Genomic DNA, 18,653 nt, shown 5'->3' on the forward strand with positions numbered 1-18,653 from the left:
CCTACTTAAAATAGTTGTTTAAGGTTGCTTTGGGCTTTGGGGTTGTTTGACCCCTCTTAGGGCTTGTTTGGCCCCATTTTGTGCCATTTTGGTTGAGCTCCGGGACCACCTTGTTTGGGCCTCCTCACCACTGAAATCTTGAGAGATTTTAGTGGTGAGGATGGTGCCTTGAGGTCCTAGGAAAGAGAGAGCCACCCCCTCTCCTTGTTGTCTTCAAAATGTGCCATTTAAGCCTCATGTGTGAGCACCATTTTTGAACTCATGTTGGCCATGTTTCCGTAGGTATTTGTTAGTATTTTGCCATGCTTTACCTCTGTTTTTACTTGGTTTAGACACACCATGCTTGCTTAGCATACATGTCTTGTAATGCCATGAATTGCCTTAACATGCCTTGTGCTTTGAGCCTTGTTTCTAGCATGCTTTTGGCTTAGCTTTGTGAAGCTTTTATGCTTGTTTTAGCATGCTAAAGGTTTGTTTTTGGTCATTTGGGTTGTCCATGCCTTGCTTTGTATAGCTACCATGTAACCTCTCCTGTATGCCTTAAGCGTTGACCCCTCTAGTATGCCATCCTTGCATCATTTCAGTGGTTTGGAACCACTTGCCATGTCATTTCAGTCCCTGTGGTGTGCTTGTATTCTTGCATTTGATATCCTTTTAATGTGTTAGAAGTTTGGTGTTTCATGCCCCATGTTTGTGCTATTGTGTATGCCTCTAGGATTAGATCATTTAGATGCCATCTAAGTGGTTTTTGGGGCCTACTTTTGCATGATTTGAGACTATTTTGATTCACTTTGATCATTTGTTTCATGTGTCACATGATCATGGTTTAAGTCATTGGGCTAATCCCAAGCTTTTATGCATGCTTTGCTTGTTTTGATTAGTTGGTTTGGCACCTCTTTTTCATGATTTTCAGAGCTTATATTGCTTGCCATATGCCCATGTTTAGCCTCTTTTAAGTGTGCTTAGAAGTTGCTTCTTTATGCCAAAGTGATGAACCATGTTTGCATGCATGATTGTATGTTTAGATACTTGGTTCATGACATTTTGTTGCATGCTTGAATGATGTTGCATTTGGCATTCATTTCTTGCGAAGTTGTCTAACATGATATATGCCTTGCATGTGTGCCTGTTGACATTAAACTTTGCATGCTTGTTAGTTGCATCCTTGCATCTTCATTTACATGCTCATGTTGCATACTAGCTCACATGCCTAGGTTGCATTGCATTGAGCATGCATGCCTTGTCTCTTGATCAAGTGATAGAGGTTGGGCCTTATGTGTTTGTTTGCATTTCATTTGAAATCAAAATGCACAACTTGGCCTCTTTGGCCATCACGCATTGAAATGCGCGATTGGTGGTCCGAGGGTCAAGCACCGCCCTCCTTTTGAGTCATAAACATGATAAGGAGTGTGGTTGGTGTAAACATTGCTTGAAATACATTGCCACGCCATGTTTTGCCCTCTGCTGCTGTCAAAACAGGTTGCTGCAGGAAGCTTCGGCCGGCCGGCCATCTATACTGCCGATCGACCAATTATTGATGGCCGAGAGCTCAACAAATGGTCGATGACCATCCAGACATGGTCGGTGGGGTTTCCACTTGGTCGGTGGTGATCCACAGTGTCCATGGAGTATACCTTGGGATTTGTGCAATTTTCAGAGGAGCAGAGCAGGGGAAACAGAGACAACTTGTGCATGGCGGTGGACTTCCGAGAGGAACCGAGCGCGCACGCATTGGGCCCTCTTCCTGAGGCTGCTTTTAATGCTTAATTAGCTTAGTTAATTTGCTTAACTAGTTAATTGTTTGTAATATTTAATTAGCTTGATAGTTAGTTAAGTTGTATTATTCTATCGGTCCCTTTGAGTGATGGCAAATTTGTAATAAGTGTGGGTGCGTGTGTGCATGTCTTCCAACCCCCACTTCTTTCTCCCTTTTACTTACTTGCTTTGATGGTTAGTATTAGGGCATATTTAAATTAGCATACCTTATGCTATGCATGCGTGCATCCATACATTTATCTTGCATGTACCGGGCTCGGCGCATCATACTAACTGCATTGTATTTCAATTCCAAGTTGAATACGTGTTAGTGGTAACATCTCACATGTCATTCTTAGAATAGCTGAGCCTATTTCTAATTGCATTTTGCATGTGTTGCATTAGTGATCTTAAGCATTAACTAGGGTCATGCATGATTACTAACTAGTTCCTTGTTTTGGCTTGGAGTACTCGGTAAGCTTTTATGCTTTAGCATCTCTCATGAGTGTGAATGTTAACATGATAGCATACTTACCATGTGGCTAGATGCTTATGTGATATGAACTGCCTGAATGCTTGTGGGTGAAGGTTGGATTGTTTGAGTTCGGATAATTTATTGAAATTCGTATTTTAGCCTACTCGCGAGTAGCAAAATTCGAACCATTTTCCAAACAAACGAAAATGTGATGCTTCGTTCCGACTTAGGCAATTTAGTCTATACTTGTCTTACCGTATGCATCACATAGTAATTCTAGGTTAATAACCGGTATAAGAACACATAACGTTTTCAAAATTGGATATCATGGTTAGTAGAGGCCGATCTTCAGATCGGGCGAGAGGGGGGTGCTCATAGCTGACCTTCCCCAATCGTACCCAAGTTCCCGAGCCGAGGCAACTTTGGTAATGACGGACACGTGGCCTTAGGCAAACGAGTCAGGGTTTCCTAAATTCTGCCATTAAAAAATATTTTGGTGGCGACTCTGTCTCTGGCAAAGCAGCCCATGTTTGGCACTTCTTTTCTAAAATTCTGTTTTCTCAATATGATTTGCCGGATTTGGACTCTTTGGTTCAGACTAAGAACCGTGACACAAGAGGAAGTCCGAACTGTGGTGGCATAAAGCCCGAGGGCACGTCCATAGTTTCTGGTGACTCTGTTGGGGACTTAGAAAGCTTGACTCGAACTCGTGATATCCTGTTTTGATTTCACTTATGTGTTTCTTTGCATTGCATGTACATTGGTGCGCCTAGGACACAGTGTTTGCCATCTGCCATTCCTGAACGGTTTGCCGGAGGCTTGTCTTGTCAAGACATGACCATAAGGCTGACCGGTTATGGGCTCTGACAGTATGGAAACACAAACCCCGGTTTTACCGGAGCACCCTTTTGACCATTCGACCTAGTGTATATTCGGAATCCATAGTGACCATTCCAAACTAAGACAGGTTGCTTACCCGATTATAGGTTGTTTGAAACCGCTGTGTGCATAGTGAAACCCTAGCTCCTGACAAAATAGGATAGGGAAACCCTACCCCAACATAGGGTTGTTTTGACTCTCACTTATCTGCTATGTGCTTTAGAGTGTATCTCTACAGGGAATGTGCATATCAGTTTGCAAGTTTGAGTACCAGGCTTGAGGGCATCAGTATCAGTGTTTTGGGGAATCAGTTACATCTACGGGTATCAGACTCAGTTTTGGGACAGCGATTTTTGAGGAACAGTGATCAGTAGTAGAGTACAGTTATTCAGTCATGTCTGTGTCTGTTCTGTCTGGGCTGAACTACTGCTTGTTTTCCCTTTCAGTTTAGAGATTTGGGTTCAGAAACTTGGTGTTCTCCTTCGCTGAGACAAGACAGATATCTAATCCGTCAATCATCGTTCAATTCGGCGGACTTATGATGACCCAAAGTTCAGAGGAAATTATGGTTATGGCAGCCGCGTTAGACCAAGGGATCATCTTGCAGGATGAGACCAATGTTGATGTACCGCATCCGCCCAGTTCGCCTGCTGCACACCCGATCTGGACCCCCCAGTTGTATCAGGCTCGTGAGCCCACCACGTTTCAGTTAATGGGAATGATCGGTGACCTCCAGAGATTTGTGGCCGATCTGGTCTATGGAATGTCGGCTTCGCCACCAGCCACATCATATGCCGGGAATTTTGTACCACAGGAGCCCCTGCTACTGGGGTGGATTGTGATCGAGCTCAGCCAACCAGAGGTTGCCTCCAGCTACAGCAGCGACGTGTCAACAATAACCGGGTTTCGCTCTGATATAGTAACCCAAACCCCTGATGAGGCTGAGGCTACTTGTAAGAATAAAGTGGGAACAGATGCTGATCCCGTTGAATAAATACTGTGGGCAGTCAAGGCTTTGAAAGCTGCGGGGATGAATAAGCAGCAAGTATTTGCAGTCATGACTAAGATTGTGGATGATGCTTTCCCTACTCCAACCGAATGCAGTTCAAGCCAGGCGAAAAATCGGGATAGGCCCCGTCAGGCCAGGACAGTTCCTTCCGCTCCCAACCCTGCACCAGCAAAAGGTCAGAAAGCCAAGGCAGTGCCTGCCGACCCTTTTGCTAGTGCGTCTAACAAGAACCCTCAGACTTCGAAGTACCTGCCTCGAGGGCGCAGAGTCTTTCATGCCCTCTACATGCCTTTGTCAAGGGCATTTCAAATTTTGGCTAAAAAGGGGCATCTTAAACCCCTCGAACCCCGACCTCTCCCAAAGAATCTCCCTCTTACACATGACGCCGCCTTGTATTACGCGTACCACCAGCAAACCGGTCACAGCACCGACGGTTGTTTCCGCTATCGCCATGAAGTACAAGATTTGATCGACAATGAGGTCATCCTCCCACCTACCTCAGCAAAGTTTGTTACCACTGCGTTGTTGGACTTCGAGGATATTGCAAGTATGTGATCAGGGGTTGGACAACCTGCGGGCAGCGCTCAGTGTACTTCAGATGTGGTGTTTGGCACGCACTGTCGGGAGCATTTGCGAATGCAGTTTTGTAATTTCTGGCTTGGGTGTCGAGTCAGTTCTATGTTTTGTTTTGGGTCTGTCTCATTGTCTTGAGTCATCCTTTTTGCTTAAGGGTCTGTCTTGTTGCGTCGAGTCAGTCCCAATGTATAGAATGTCTAGTGATTTCGGGGTTGTCGTCTTGAACACCCTTTTGTTTTGTGATTACCCTTTTGCTTTCTTTTAAGTCTGCCTCTGCTGTGGAGCCAGTTGCAACCAGGGAATCTGAATGAAACAACTGCGGCTGTCATGTTTCTGTGCTTACTTCTATTTTGAGCTAGTTGTGCCAGAGGATTTGAATTGAATAGCAGTACATTCCACCTGCTCTCTTGTGCCCTGAAAATCATTGCATTGACCTAAGTTTTTCAAAACCTTTTTGAACACTGCGGTGAAAACAAAGGGGAAGGAATTCCTCGGGATTTGCAAAACTTTGATCAAATTGAGAGAAAGAGAGGCGTGCTAAGCCCTTAATGATTGAAATCATGCTTTTCAGCGTGAGTACTGAGAAGGACCCTGGCTTGATCCAGACTGGTTCCACACTATCTTCAGCGTGAGCGATTTGTCGCTTCTTTAAAAACTTTCAAAAACAAAATGTTTTGCGCGGTCTTGCGAGGACCTGTGTGGAATCTCTCTTAAGATTGTGCAACTTAGGATCGCTCTCAGTCTCAAGACTTGAGCCCTTTCTTTAAAACCTTGAACCACAATTCAGAGTGTTCAACGATCGACCATCAAGAGAGGCCTGTGTGGCCAGATTGGAAGCAGCCCTCGAGCAAGAGGCACCAAAGTCAGATCAAGAAGATCAGATCTCATCAGAAGAACCTTGTGAAGCTAGAACAGAAGCACCCCTCCAACTAGGGGCAAAAATGTCTGATGTGCTCGAAGAGTCGAAGATGGGCCCTTCAGTAAATCAACACAGCAGTCATTTTCCTAGATTCAGATGACTTCAGAATCTCAAAACCATGTGGCATGGACTTGTTACACTTTTACCCTTTGAGAGGCTCGCTGGGCCGAAAACCCAGAAGGGCGACCCAGGCAAAAGTTAGTGCAAGAGAAAATACAAAAAAAAAAGAAACAAAAATGCAAAAGAAATGAAAAGAGAAAAATAAAAAAAAATTAAAAAAAAGAAAAGAAAAGAATTGAAAAAGGAAAGAAGAACAAAGCTTGCAAGGTCGAAAACCCACAACGGGCGCCTTGGCAAAAGTTAGAGCCTAAAAAGTAAAGGTTAATACCCGAGTGTACCTTAATCAGAACTACGTAAGGCTTGATTCCCATGTTTGGGATACATAGGCAACTCCATCCTGAAGTCCAGCCCCCAACACTTTCATAGTGATTAAGTCCATGTAATGGTTTTGATCATCCTTGATTCTCATGTTTGGGGTACGTAGGCAACTTCATCCTGAAGTCTAGCCACCAACACTTTCAAAGTGACTGTGTCCATATATTGGTTTTGACCATCTTCATCTTCTCTGTGTCCGAGAGTTCGGTTACGATCATCACTAATAAGGACTGACTACAGTTCGCTGCGGCGATTATCCAGACAAGGGGCAACTTTCCGTTGCCATGAGTCGCCATTCAAACAATGGGCAACTTTCCGTTGCCATGCAGCTCTCTTCAAGCAGAGGGGCAATTTTCCATTGCCTCCGATCCGAGGTTGCGCATCTCAAGAGTAAGTTTCGAGCTCGCTGAGCATTGACCGTTTGCAAAAATAGTTTTTGAAAATTTTTACTGAGGTTGACCATTTTCTCGAAAATTATTTTATTTTCCAAAACTAGACCATTTTCTTGGACCCAAAAAGGAAAATTTTCAGTGCTCATAGCCTGACTTGCATGATTTTCAAATCAAAAATCGAACAAGTATGTTGATCTAACTCTCATCTTGGTCAAGACTGTTTTAGTAGAAAACCAAAAAATGGTCAAAATGATGAGCTAGGGGCACAGTTGAGTCAGGTGCTCTGTCTTTCCCCCATAGTCAACATACTTGCCAGAAGGGCACTCTATTCGCCAGAAGAAGGCACAACTGAAGCTGTCAATAAAAGGGCTGAAAGCCCTCAACCTCCTCCAAGCAACGAGGTATTAAACCAAGTGCGAAGCACAAATTGGGGTGGGTCAAGATACTCCTTTCCCTTGTCTAGGGCATCGACCAAACGCCACCAGAAGAAACAGCCGCGAGCTAACCGTATCGGGTGTGAACCCACAACTTCCTATTCATTCATCAAACCCTCCGGGGAGGGATAAAAAAATGAGAGAATAAAGAATAGAGAGGTGTAAGTTGAGAGAAAAAGTGAGCCAAAGGGTTTTGAGAGAAAAACCGAGCCTGAGAGCCGAGTGATATGAGAATCACGCAAATAAGGAAGGGTGGGAAACAATACCCAGAGAAACTGGCTCCTCGGGATCTGAGGTCCCCCGTCTTCGTTAACACGTCTGTATGTCGTGTCTTTTGTTTTGTTTACCTCAACTTTTGGTTTGAGTCTTTTCCGAGTGTGTCTCGTTGTGTTTAGGTTGTTTGCCTTTTTATTTCCGTTATTGAGTCGTTCTCGCTATGTCCAGTTGTAGGTTCGCTACCCCAGTTTGAAAAACCCTTATTCAATTTCAAAAATTAATCGTTTTGTGCTCAGAGTGCTGTGCCATTTTCCACATTTGTGCAAAAACATGATTTGGTTCTTTTATACAACTGCAGGGCCCACCCCCGATAAGTGTGAATAGAAAAACCCAGGCCTCTCTGATGCTTTTGGGTTTCAGATTGCATCTGAGTGTGTTTCAACTTCGGCCGATCCCACTTTTTGTATTCCGTCTTTTCAGATTGGACTGTTTGTTCAAGATTCGCTACATGCAGATTAAGCCCCAGCAAAGCATGAGCCAAGGGTTCGGACTGAGCAGTGGGTTGTTTAAGTTGTTTTGCTGTTAGCTGGTTCATTACCTGGTTATTACGATACAAATGTTTGATTTTTCAGACAGGAGATCAATCTCATTTACATAGAGGTGTAATATGATGTAATGCGATGCAGTGTATGAAATGTATCAATGTAACACTATTTCAGATAAAAGTTTGTGTTATTTCATCATCTTTTCAAGTACATAGTTTTGGAGAAAACAAAAACCAGCCTGTGGCAGTACAAGGTACTCTAGTTACCAGTCAAAAGGAAAAGCAAAAAAAAAGAGAAGAAGAAGAAAAGCAGCAAAAATCTGGATCAATGTCAAGCGGCCTCAGGCCTAGGGGTCTGTCCTCGTCCTCTTCCTGGACGAAGGTCCAGGAGCATCGTCATCAGCACCGTCATCTGAGCCTGAGTCAGTGCCATCTCCGGTCTCCTCCTCAGATGACTCCGCCTCTGCCTCCGCCTCCGTCTCCGCCTCGAACTCATCATCGTCAGGAACTGGTGTCCGTGAGCTACTCCCAACATGAGTGCGCCCCGCCTTGGTATGGGGGTATACTCTGCCCTCTCCATCTCCCTCTCGAATAGGAACGGATGGTCCAGACGGAACACCTCCTGCAGTAGGAATCTGGAAGGGATGCTGAAAAGTACAAATGGCAAACGCATCAGTATGCTGCAGAATGCAGTGTATGAATACAGTGTGAATACTGTGAGCAGTGTATCAGTGCAGAATGCAGTGTATGAATACAGTGTGAATACTGTGAGCAGTGTATCAGTGTAGAATATAGTGTATGAATATAGTGTGAATACTGTGAGCAATGTATTATTGCAGGATGCGGTGTATGAATGTAGTGTGTGAATACCGTGAGCAGTGTATCAGTGCAGGATGTGGTGTATGAGTACAGTGTATGAATGCCATGAGCAGTGCTGTGAACAGTCTATGGGCTATAGTGTGTTAGATACCGTAACGGCCGTGTATCAAGTGTTGTGTCGTGCATCAGATTGTGTGAAACAATTTATGTATGGTTTGAGACCGTGGTCAGAAGAACATACCGGAATACTGTAAATGGCCAGAAGGTCGAGGCTCTATTGAAGCATCCCTATCACCGAGGCGATCAACTCCAGGGATTGGTGATTGTACTCGGAGGAAGCCTGCAAAAGTGTTAGAAGCATCAGTATTCTACGGAATATCAAATGAATTGAAATGAACTAACGGTGCAAAATGCAAAATGCAGAAGTACATACCGGAGGCAAGTCGTAGAAACCGACTAACTCGTGATCAACCGGAGGAGGAGCGATAGGGATCTGGTAAGTCCCCCACCACGCCCTCGGCATGTCATCGTCACGGGCAGTGCTGGCCAACTAGCCCCCCGTCCTCTCCGAGCTCCACTCCTGCCACGGACTCGAGCCATCCTCGATGTCCCTGCCCTTGCTCCAGATGCTGGCGCCCCCGGCCTCTCTCTCTCAGCTCGACGGTCGCTGCTCAAAGGCCAATTGATATATGTCTGAACGTACTCTGAGTAGTCGCCTATGCCTCTGAGGCGTGTCGCATCCCAGCCGATCGTATAGTCGGCCATCTGCTCAGGAGTGAACCTCTCGGTATCCCTCATATGCTCAGGAGGGTGAACTGGGACTATCTGCTCTGGCAAACCCAGGGTGTGGCGTAGGAAACGCTCACCCAGATACCAGGCCCGACAGACCGGCCCCTCCAGCAAAATCCTGAAGCGTGTAGTCTCCTCAGCACCGGCAAATCGCTCCCGCATCGCAGCTGGCAATGAAGCCCAAGGCTGCCAGGTGATCTGTATGTGGCATGCAGTTTGTTATCTACTATTATTGAAAATATAGTGTAAAGCGAAGTTTAAATAAACTCTAAAGTTGAACATACCTCCGCGGGGGTGATGGTGTCAAAGTAGCGGTGGAAGAAGACGAATGTCTCCCGTGGTCTCCGCACGCATCTCACGTCGAAGCGTCGGGAGAATGGAACGACAGGAGGGGTCTCCTCGTCAGGCATTGACGCAAGCCTCAGAAAGTAGGCGTAGACCCACAACTGCAGAGTAAGTATCAGTATGCTTATCAGATAAAGCGAAATGCAAAATAAAGCAGAAATCACAGAGCCGTATATTGTGCAGTGTATTGAGCAGAGTGTACAGTGTGTGCAGTGTACAGTCAGTGTAAAACAGAGTATATGTGTGCCGTGTGTGCAGTATACAGTCAGCGTGAAGCAGACCGCAGTGTGCGCTGTGTACAGAGTACAGAAAATGTAGAGCAGAAATGAAAAACAAAAGAAGAAGACATACCTCCCAAGCCCGCCAATAGCCCCCGAGCAACTGCTTGCTGCAACGAGAGGCTGAGCTCATGTATCCATACAAAGTGGCCAAGGCAGCGCCGCCCCAGTCGTAGCGCAGGATCCGTATGACATCCACTAGCGCACTCAACAAACAGAGAGGCACGGTGTTCTCTCAATCGGCAAAAATGGTCGTCCCCAGCAGAAACATCAGGAAGCCACGGGCGTACTGCTCCACCTCCTCCTGGGTCATCAGTGCCTCCACAGCCAAGGCTGGCTGAACCCTAAACTGGACCTCGAACCATGAATATCTGACGAAGCCAGGGCATGCGAGAGGCGGCATCTCGCCCAGCAAGTAAATCTGAGCGGTCTCCCACTCGTCCTTGTAGGTGTCGAAGGGGATCGGATCACCCCCTACCCCGATGCCGGTGAGCATCGAGAAGTCATAGGGAGTCATCGTCATGTCTCCCGCAACCGAGAAGTGGAATGAGTCGGTGGTGTCCCACCACCTCTCCACCAGAGCGGCGAGAAGAGGCCTGCTCGCAGTAAGCTGGGAGAGTCCTCTGCAGAAGGCGCCGAAGCAGGCCGAGTCTACGATGTGACGGACCGCACCTGGCAGCTCCATGTACCAGTCCCGAGCGGCAACGTTCCCATATCCCCAGAAGGCATGGGAATCTCCCTGTGTTCAAGTAAAACAGTTACGAAGCAATATAAAATGTACGGTTTTGAAGAGCATTCATAATTGGTGACAATATAGCGTGTGTGCACGTTTCAAGTTCAAACAAACATCGGGTGCCGGTGTGCTTACAGTGAACTACAACATGTGATGTGCCAATGTGTTTGGGTGGTTTAGTGACAATACAACATGTATGCACGTGTTCAGATTCAAACAGATATCAAGTGCAAATGTGTTCACAGTCAACTACAGCATACAGTGTATCGGTGTATCTGAGTTAAACAATTAAAGAACAGGATCAACTATGGCAGTTAATTGTTCTACATTGCGGAAAATGAAACAGGGAAGAATATACCTCGGAAGCGCCGTATGATAGATGCAACTCCGGCCCGCGCAGGAGAAGCTTTGAAGGCACCGTCCTGCCAAAACTCCTGAACTGGCGAAGTCCGTCAGGAGGAAGCACATGAATCGCCGGTCGGTAGGTCGCCGGATCGAACGGGCGGACGCTTAAGGGGAGGAGCTCGACCTCTGGATCCATCTCATGCTCTGGGGGAGCCCCACTGCTTGGAATATCATCTGTCATCTCAGAAAGAGTGTGAAAATGACCGGGACTGTGAAAATCAGGTGAGAACACGAAAAGTCAACGGAAAGTCAACCCCGAGAGAGCAGAAAATGGCCAGAAAAGCCGAAGGGTGGAAAAGGCACAGAAATCAAGAAAAACTGGAGGGAAACAAGCCCCGAGTGGTGAAAATAAAAAAAGAGACACTGAAACAAAGTTTTGTTCTGTTCAAAACGTTCGAAACGCGATGGTATACGCGAATCGAATGACAAAACGGGCCCTAAAATCGAGAAAAAACGGTGAATAGAAGGGAGAAAAATGCTCTAGAGAGAGAGGGGAAGGATTTTTGCACAAATGGGAAGTGACAAAATAGGGTTTGAGGCCTTATTTTAAAAGACCCGAGGCCAAAAGACCAAACTGCCCCGATTCAGGCATGTTTGGCCGGTCGGCCACACTGTTGGCCGGTCGGCCAAATTTTTGGCCGGTGAACCTTTTTGGTGGCCAATGGATAGCCGGTGACCTCCTACAATGGCCGGTGAGCTTCCCACACCCTTGCTTGGGTCAGATGTGTGGTTTGGGGCCTTCATTGCTCAAGACAGTGCAAGAAAGCGCATTTTCGAAGCTCAACCGGTCTCCGTTTTGACCTCGGACCGTGTCTTCTGTGCGTGGCACTCGAGTACGGGTGCGATTTATCCTTTTGTATTCATCTGTCTTTTACAAGATTCGAAAGTTGCCCTACATGTGTTGCTTTACAACGCTTTGATATGAACGCGCGTTGGGACATATGTCGTTTCATTCACATCGTCATGCACATATCTCGCATTGTCATGCACGTCATCATACTTGCATTAGTATGCATATTCTTTGGGTCGGGTCGTCAAGCGTACCTCGTTTTCATTATCATGCATCAAAAGCCGCTTGTTGTCGCGCATTCAAGTTCACATGCATCATCATGCATTTGCATTTCAAAAAAAACACATGCGTCATTTTCATTCCAAAAAAATGCATCGTCATGCATTTTCCCTTTCATGCATTTGTCATGCATTTCAAAAATTTTCAAAAAAATACAACAAAACAAAAACATGCATTATTGTATATATTGCATATGTCATGCATTATTGTATATGTTGCATATCTCATGCATCATTGTAAATAAGTGCATGTGTCATGCATCATTGTATACAATGCATATGTGATGCAATCCATTGTATGGACTGCATATGTCATGCATCCACTGTATATATTCCATCCATTGCATATTGTAAATATTGCATTGTAGTCTGCATGCATTCACTGCATCACCCCCACCTATGGCTTGCGCCTTTCCATGTTGAGCTTGGTCTGGTATGTGCCCGTACTTTTTGCGTTGAAACATAGATCTAAGACTTTCGTGTACGCGCCTATTCTACGCTGGTACGTTGGTTTGAGGGTTGCGGCACCGTTTCAGTGTTAAACGTTGGCTTGTATGTGTCCATGCCTTTCCTAGGCGAAATACGGTTTGGCCTCGTGCCTTATCCGCTGTGAATACTACATTTGCATCCATTGCATTTCTCCCCAGCAGATTGCATTTAACATACATACATTCCATTGCATATTGTAAATATTGCATTGTAGTCTGCATGTATTCACTGTATCACCCCCTCCATATATGACTTGCGCCTTTCCATGTTGAGCTTGGTCTGGTATGTGCCCGTACTTTTCGCGTTGAAACACAGATCTGAGACTTTCATGTACGCGCCTATTCCACGCTGGTATATTGGTTTGAGGGTTGCGGCAACGTTTCTGTGTTAAACGTTGGCTTGTATGTGTCCATGCCTTTCCTAGGCAAGATTTGGTTCGGCTGCATGCCGTATCCATTGTATATATTACATTGTAGTATAATTTTTGCATCCAGCATTAGGATCATTGGTCTTTCCTCAGCGGGTCATTTCCCCACTTATGTCATTCCACCCAATTACTTGTTCTTGTGTCTGTCTACATCACTCATAGTTCTGCATGTGTACGCGCCTATTCCACGCTGGTATGTTGGTTTGAGGGTTGCGGCACCTTTTCTGTGGTTGACGGACTTTGCATCTCCATTATCTCTTTGACATTTGTGTGGTTTTGTACCGCTCGTGATTCGATTATGATTCAGTTGTATTGCATTTTCATTTGCATTGTTTATACGTAGTTTTGTATATACTGCATATCATTTCGTATTCATATTGCATTGTCACGCATGTTGCTAACAATATTGTACCTGTTGAGTTTTCATTCTCTTTCAGGCACGATATTGTATGTACGGTTCATTTGAAGCTGGTGCAACCAGACGAGCCGCACAGGTATTGTATCCTCTGAGTGAGACGTATCGAGAATTGCACAATTCTCTTACATCCTTTCTGCATTGTAGTGTAGTTGGATTGATGTATGCTAGCTTAAAACCATTGCATGTTATGCTTCATTACAGCTTTTCTATGCATGATCATAAGTTATGCTCGGCTTCTTGCATTATCAGTTGCATTTTGCCCCGGCCTTCGGGCGCATATCTTTATTGTCTTGCATGCTTTGTCTAAGTCTTTGGCCTTGTCAAAAATGGGTCGTCTCTGGGCTTTGACACTCACTCCCGTCATTCTTATGACTTTAGAGTTCTGTCAAAGAGGGGCAACTGTAGACACCCCATTTTTGACCGTCCTCAAGACTTGGACGTCACCGTTTAAACACTCGATGATCATCCCTGTTTGTGTTCGTCTTGAGTTCCCGGAGGTCTCGGCTACGCACCTTGCCTCAGGATCTCTCGACTCGACTGTTTTGTGTTTGGGTTTGCACCAAACACTTGCGTTTTTGCTTTGGAGGGCAGGAAATGGGTTGTTGGCCATCCCCACACCCCACCGGCCATGGCTTGAGGCCACCGACTGTGTTTTGTTGCCATCGGCCAAATGTTTGGCCGACCGGCACTCTAGATGGTCGACTGGCCATCTATTTTGGTCAAATTGCATTTTTGGCTGGCCGACCACTGTTCATCTGCTTTTGCAGATATTTTTATGCCAGTTGTGCTAGCTGGCATACACTTTGCTCCCCTCCATACACGTGTATGGAGGGATCTCCCTCTTGACTAGCTTGTTTGGAAAGCTTTACAAGATGGATTGTCTATATGAAGGAGGCTCTTCTCCCTCCATTAGGGTTACAACATTTTTCCAGAGGGCTCTGATATTAGGGTTAGAGTTTGTATCTATTCCATCTCTATATCTCTCTCTCTTTTTGCCTTGTGTGTGTGTTTAGTCTTGCTATTGGAAACAAACACCTAGTCTTACACCTTTCCTTAGTTGCTGAGGCATTGGAGGGTTGATCTTGGACTTTTTCAGCTGGTTTTGATCCAAGAAGAGGTCTGGTCTTGTGATCTTGGGAGTGATCTTCAAGGGTGAGTGTTCTGGCCCTTTATTCCCCATTTTTGCATCGCATTTTTGACTATCTTGAAACTATTTTTAGGCTTTGCATATAACATATAAAATTTCTATTTTTACCTACTTAAAATAGTTGTTTAGGTTGCTTTGAGCTTTGGGGTTGTTTGACCCCTCTTAGGGCTTGTTTGGCCCCATTTTGGGCCATTTTGGTTGAGCTCCGGGACCACCTTGTTTGGGCCTTCTCACCACTGAAATCTTGAGCGATTTTAGTGGTGAGGATGGTGCCTTGATGTCCTAGGAAGGAGAGGGCCACCCCCTCTCCTTGTTGTCTTCAAAATGTGCCATTTAAGCCTCATGTGTGAGCACCATTTTTGAACTCATGTTGGCCATGTTTCAGTAGGTATTTGGTAGTATTTTTCCATGCTTTACCTCTATTTTTACTTGGTTTAGACACACCATGCTTGCTTAGCATACATGTCTTGTAATGCCATGAATTGCCTTAACATGCCTTGTGCTTTGAGCCTTGTTTTTAGCATGTTTTTGGCTTAGCTTTGTGAAGCTTTTATGCTTGTTTTAGCATGAGCATGCCATCCTTGCATCATTTCAGTGGTTTGGAACCACTTTCCATGCCATTTCTGTCCTTGTGGTGTGCTTGTATGCTTGCATTTGATATCCTTTTAATGTGTTGGAAGTTTGGTGTTTCATGCCCCATGTTTGTGCTATTATGTATGCCTCAAGGATTAGATCATTTAGATGCCATCTAAGTGGTTTTTTGGGCCTACTTTTGCATGATTTGAGACTGTTTTGATTCACTTTGATCATTTGTTTCATGTGTCACATGATCATGGTTTAAGTCATTGGGCTAATCCCAAGCTTTTATGCATGCTTTGCTTGTTTTGATTAGTTGGTTTGACACCTCTTTTTCATGATTTTCAGAGCTTATATTGCTTGCCATATGCCCATGTTTAGACTCTTTTAAGTGTGCTTAGAAGTTGCTTCTTTATGCCTAAGTGATGAACCATGTTTGCATGCATGATTGTATGTTTAGATACTTGGTTCAGGACATTTTGTTACATGCTTGAATGATGTTGCATTTGGCATGCATTTCTTGCTAAGTTGTCCAACATGATATATGCCTTGCATGTGTGCATATTGACATTAAACTTTGCATGCTTGTTAGTTGCATCCTTGCATCTTCATTTACATGCTCATGTTGCATACTAGCTCACATGGCTAGGTTGCATTGCATTGAGCATGCATGCCTTGTCTCTTGATCAAGTGATAGAGGTTGGGCCTTATGTGTTTGTTTGCATTTCATTTGAAATCAAAATGCACAACTTGGCCTCTTTGGCCATCACGCATTGAAATATGAGATTGGTGGTCCGAGGGTCAAGCACCGCCCTCCTTTTGAGTCATAAACATGATAAGGAGTGTGGTTGGTGCAAACATTGCTTGAAATACATTGCCACGCCATGTTTTGCCCTCTGCTGCTGTCAAAACAGGTTGCTGCAGGAAGCTTCGGCCGGCCGGCCATCTATACTACCGACCGACCAATTATTGATGGCCGAGAGCTCAACAAATGGTCGATGACCATCCAGACATGGTCGGTGGGGTTTCCACTTCGTCGGTGGTGATCCACAGTGTCCATGGGGCATACCTTGGGATTTGTCTAATTTTCAGAGGAGCAGTGCAGGCGAAACAGAGGCAACTTGTGCATGGCAGTGGACTTCCGAGCGGAACCGAGCGCGCACGCATTGGGCCCTCTTCCGGAGGCTGCTTTTAATGCTTAATTTGCTTAACTAGTTAATTGTCTATAATACTTAATTAGCTTGATAGTTAGTTAAATTGTAATATTCTTTCGGTGCTTTCGAGCGAGGGCAAATTTGTAATAAGTGTGGGTGCGTGTGTGCATGTCTTCCAACCCCCACTTCTTTCTCCCTTTTACTTACCTGCTTTGATGGTTAGTATTAGGGCATATTTAAATTAGCATACCTTATGCTATGCATACGTGCATCCATACATTTATCTTCCATGCACCGGGCTCGGCGCATCATACTGACTGCATTGTATTTCAATTCCAAGTTGAATACGTGTCAGTTGTAACATCTCACATGTCATTCTTAGAATAGCCAAGCCTATTTCTAATTGCATTTTGCATGTGTTGCATTAGCCATCTTAAGCATTAACTAGGGTCATGCATGATTACTAACTAGTTCCTTGTTTTGGCTTGGAGTACTCGGTAAGCTTTTATGCTTTAGCATCTCGCATGAGTGTGAATGTTAACATGATAGCATACTTACCATGTGGATAGATGCTTATGTGATATGAACTGCCTGAATGCCTGTGGGTGAAGGTTGGATTGTTTGAGTTGGGATAATTCATCGAAGTCTGTATTTTAGCCTACTCGCAAGTAGCAAAATTCAAACCATTTTCCAAACAAACGAAAATGCAATGCTTCGTTCCGACTTTGGCAATTTAGTCTATACTTGTCTTGCCGTATGCATCACATAGTAATTCTAGGTTAATAACCGGTATAAGAACACATAATGTTTTCAAAATTGGATATAATGGTTTGTAGAGGCCGATCTTCGGATCGGGCGAGAAGGGATGCTCATAATTGACCTTCCCCAATCGTACCCAAGTTCCCGAGCCGAGGCAACTTTGGTAATGACGGACACGTAGCCTTAGGCAAACGAGTTAGGGTTTCCAAAATTCTCCCATTAAAAAATATTTAGGTGGCGACTCTGTATCTGGCAAAGCAGTCCATGTTTGGCACTTCTTTTCTAAAAATCTGTTTTCTCAAAACGATTTGCCGGATTTGGACTCTTTGGTTCAGACTAAGAACCATGACACAAGAGGGAGTCCGAACTGTGGTGGCATAAAGCCCGAGGGCACGTCCACATGCCCCTATTGATATTACGCTTAATAGTTTTGAAGAAGAAACTACTATTTCTATCCCCCTAACTAAGGCACTGGACTCTAGATTTCTGGTGAGCCAAACTCTCTTCAACAGCCAGGAGGTCAACATGTTGCTTATAGATATTGCGCTCAAGTTTTTGCAGATCACTATTACTAAGATCCTTGTCCAACTTACACTGAGCAGAGAAGAGCTCAGATTTTGAAGTTTGGACTCTAGTAGTAATATCACTAAAGTCTTTCTTGTTCAGAGCCTTTAATTCAGGCTTCAAATATTTCAATTTTTGACACACCCTGAACATAGGAAGACCATGAATATACTGATTCCACACTATAGAAACCACAGAGCTAAAGTCCTTATGGTCAACCCAAAAGTCAAAATATTTAAAAGGTTTTTTAAAAGAAGTCACCTTGTCAGAGACATTAACCACAGCAGGAGAGTGATCAGATATACCAGAGGGTAAAAAAGTAGCAAAAGAGGCAGGAAAGGTGTCCAGCCAAGCTTCATTAACCAACACTCTATCTATTTTGGTTCCAATGTAATCCCCACTAGTTCTCTTGTTAGCCCAAGTAAATTGGCAACCCCCATAGGAGAGATCAACCAGTTCAGATTTCAAAATGTATGAATTGAACTCCTCTTTGTCCTTAGACCAGCTTACAGAACCCCCAAATTTCTCATAAGGGTATCTGATAGCATTAAAGTCCCCAAGTATCACAATAGGAGTTTTGGACTGCAAATGGGATATAGCAGCCATGTACTAAAAAAGGCCTTTTCGAATATCAGGTTTATTATCAGCATAAACAAAACAGACTTTGAACATATTATCAGAAGAAAGGTCATGAACTTCACAAAAAATATATTGATCAGAGGCAGATAATAAAGTAACCTTGCAAAAAGCTAGGTCCCAGCAGACACAGATCCGCCCAGATTTAGAAGGTTGTGAGTTTGTCAAAAAGGGCCAATTGTTTATACCGGAAAAAATCTGCTGTTCATTTAAAGCTTTTATTTTCGTTTCCAAAATGCCCAAAATTTTAATGTCTTCAGTCAGCAAAAATTTCCGAACTTCTTTATGTCTCTGAGGATTATAAAAACCTCTGGCATTCCAAGATGCCATTTTTAAAGACATTAGAAAGAACAAAAATTTTGAAACCCACAAGCTAGCTAAACTGGGATTTACCTGCGTTTCTTCCTCTGGC

General features: G+C 44.4%; 1 protein-coding gene across 1 annotated transcript; it reads right to left on the bottom strand.

Moving 5' to 3' along the window:
* Positions 1–17,500: 17,500 nt before the first annotated feature.
* LOC114276918 (uncharacterized) lies at positions 17,501–18,211 on the bottom strand. Its single transcript, XM_028218756.2, has one exon. It carries the CDS (start codon positions 18,209–18,211, stop codon positions 17,501–17,503), a length of 711 nt encoding a protein of 236 aa, XP_028074557.2.
* Positions 18,212–18,653: the final 442 nt, after the last annotated feature.

This window comes from Camellia sinensis, chromosome 3, assembly GCF_055761805.1.
Source record: "Camellia sinensis isolate YWXY chromosome 3, ASM5576180v1, whole genome shotgun sequence".
NCBI lineage: Eukaryota > Viridiplantae > Streptophyta > Magnoliopsida > Ericales > Theaceae > Camellia > Camellia sinensis.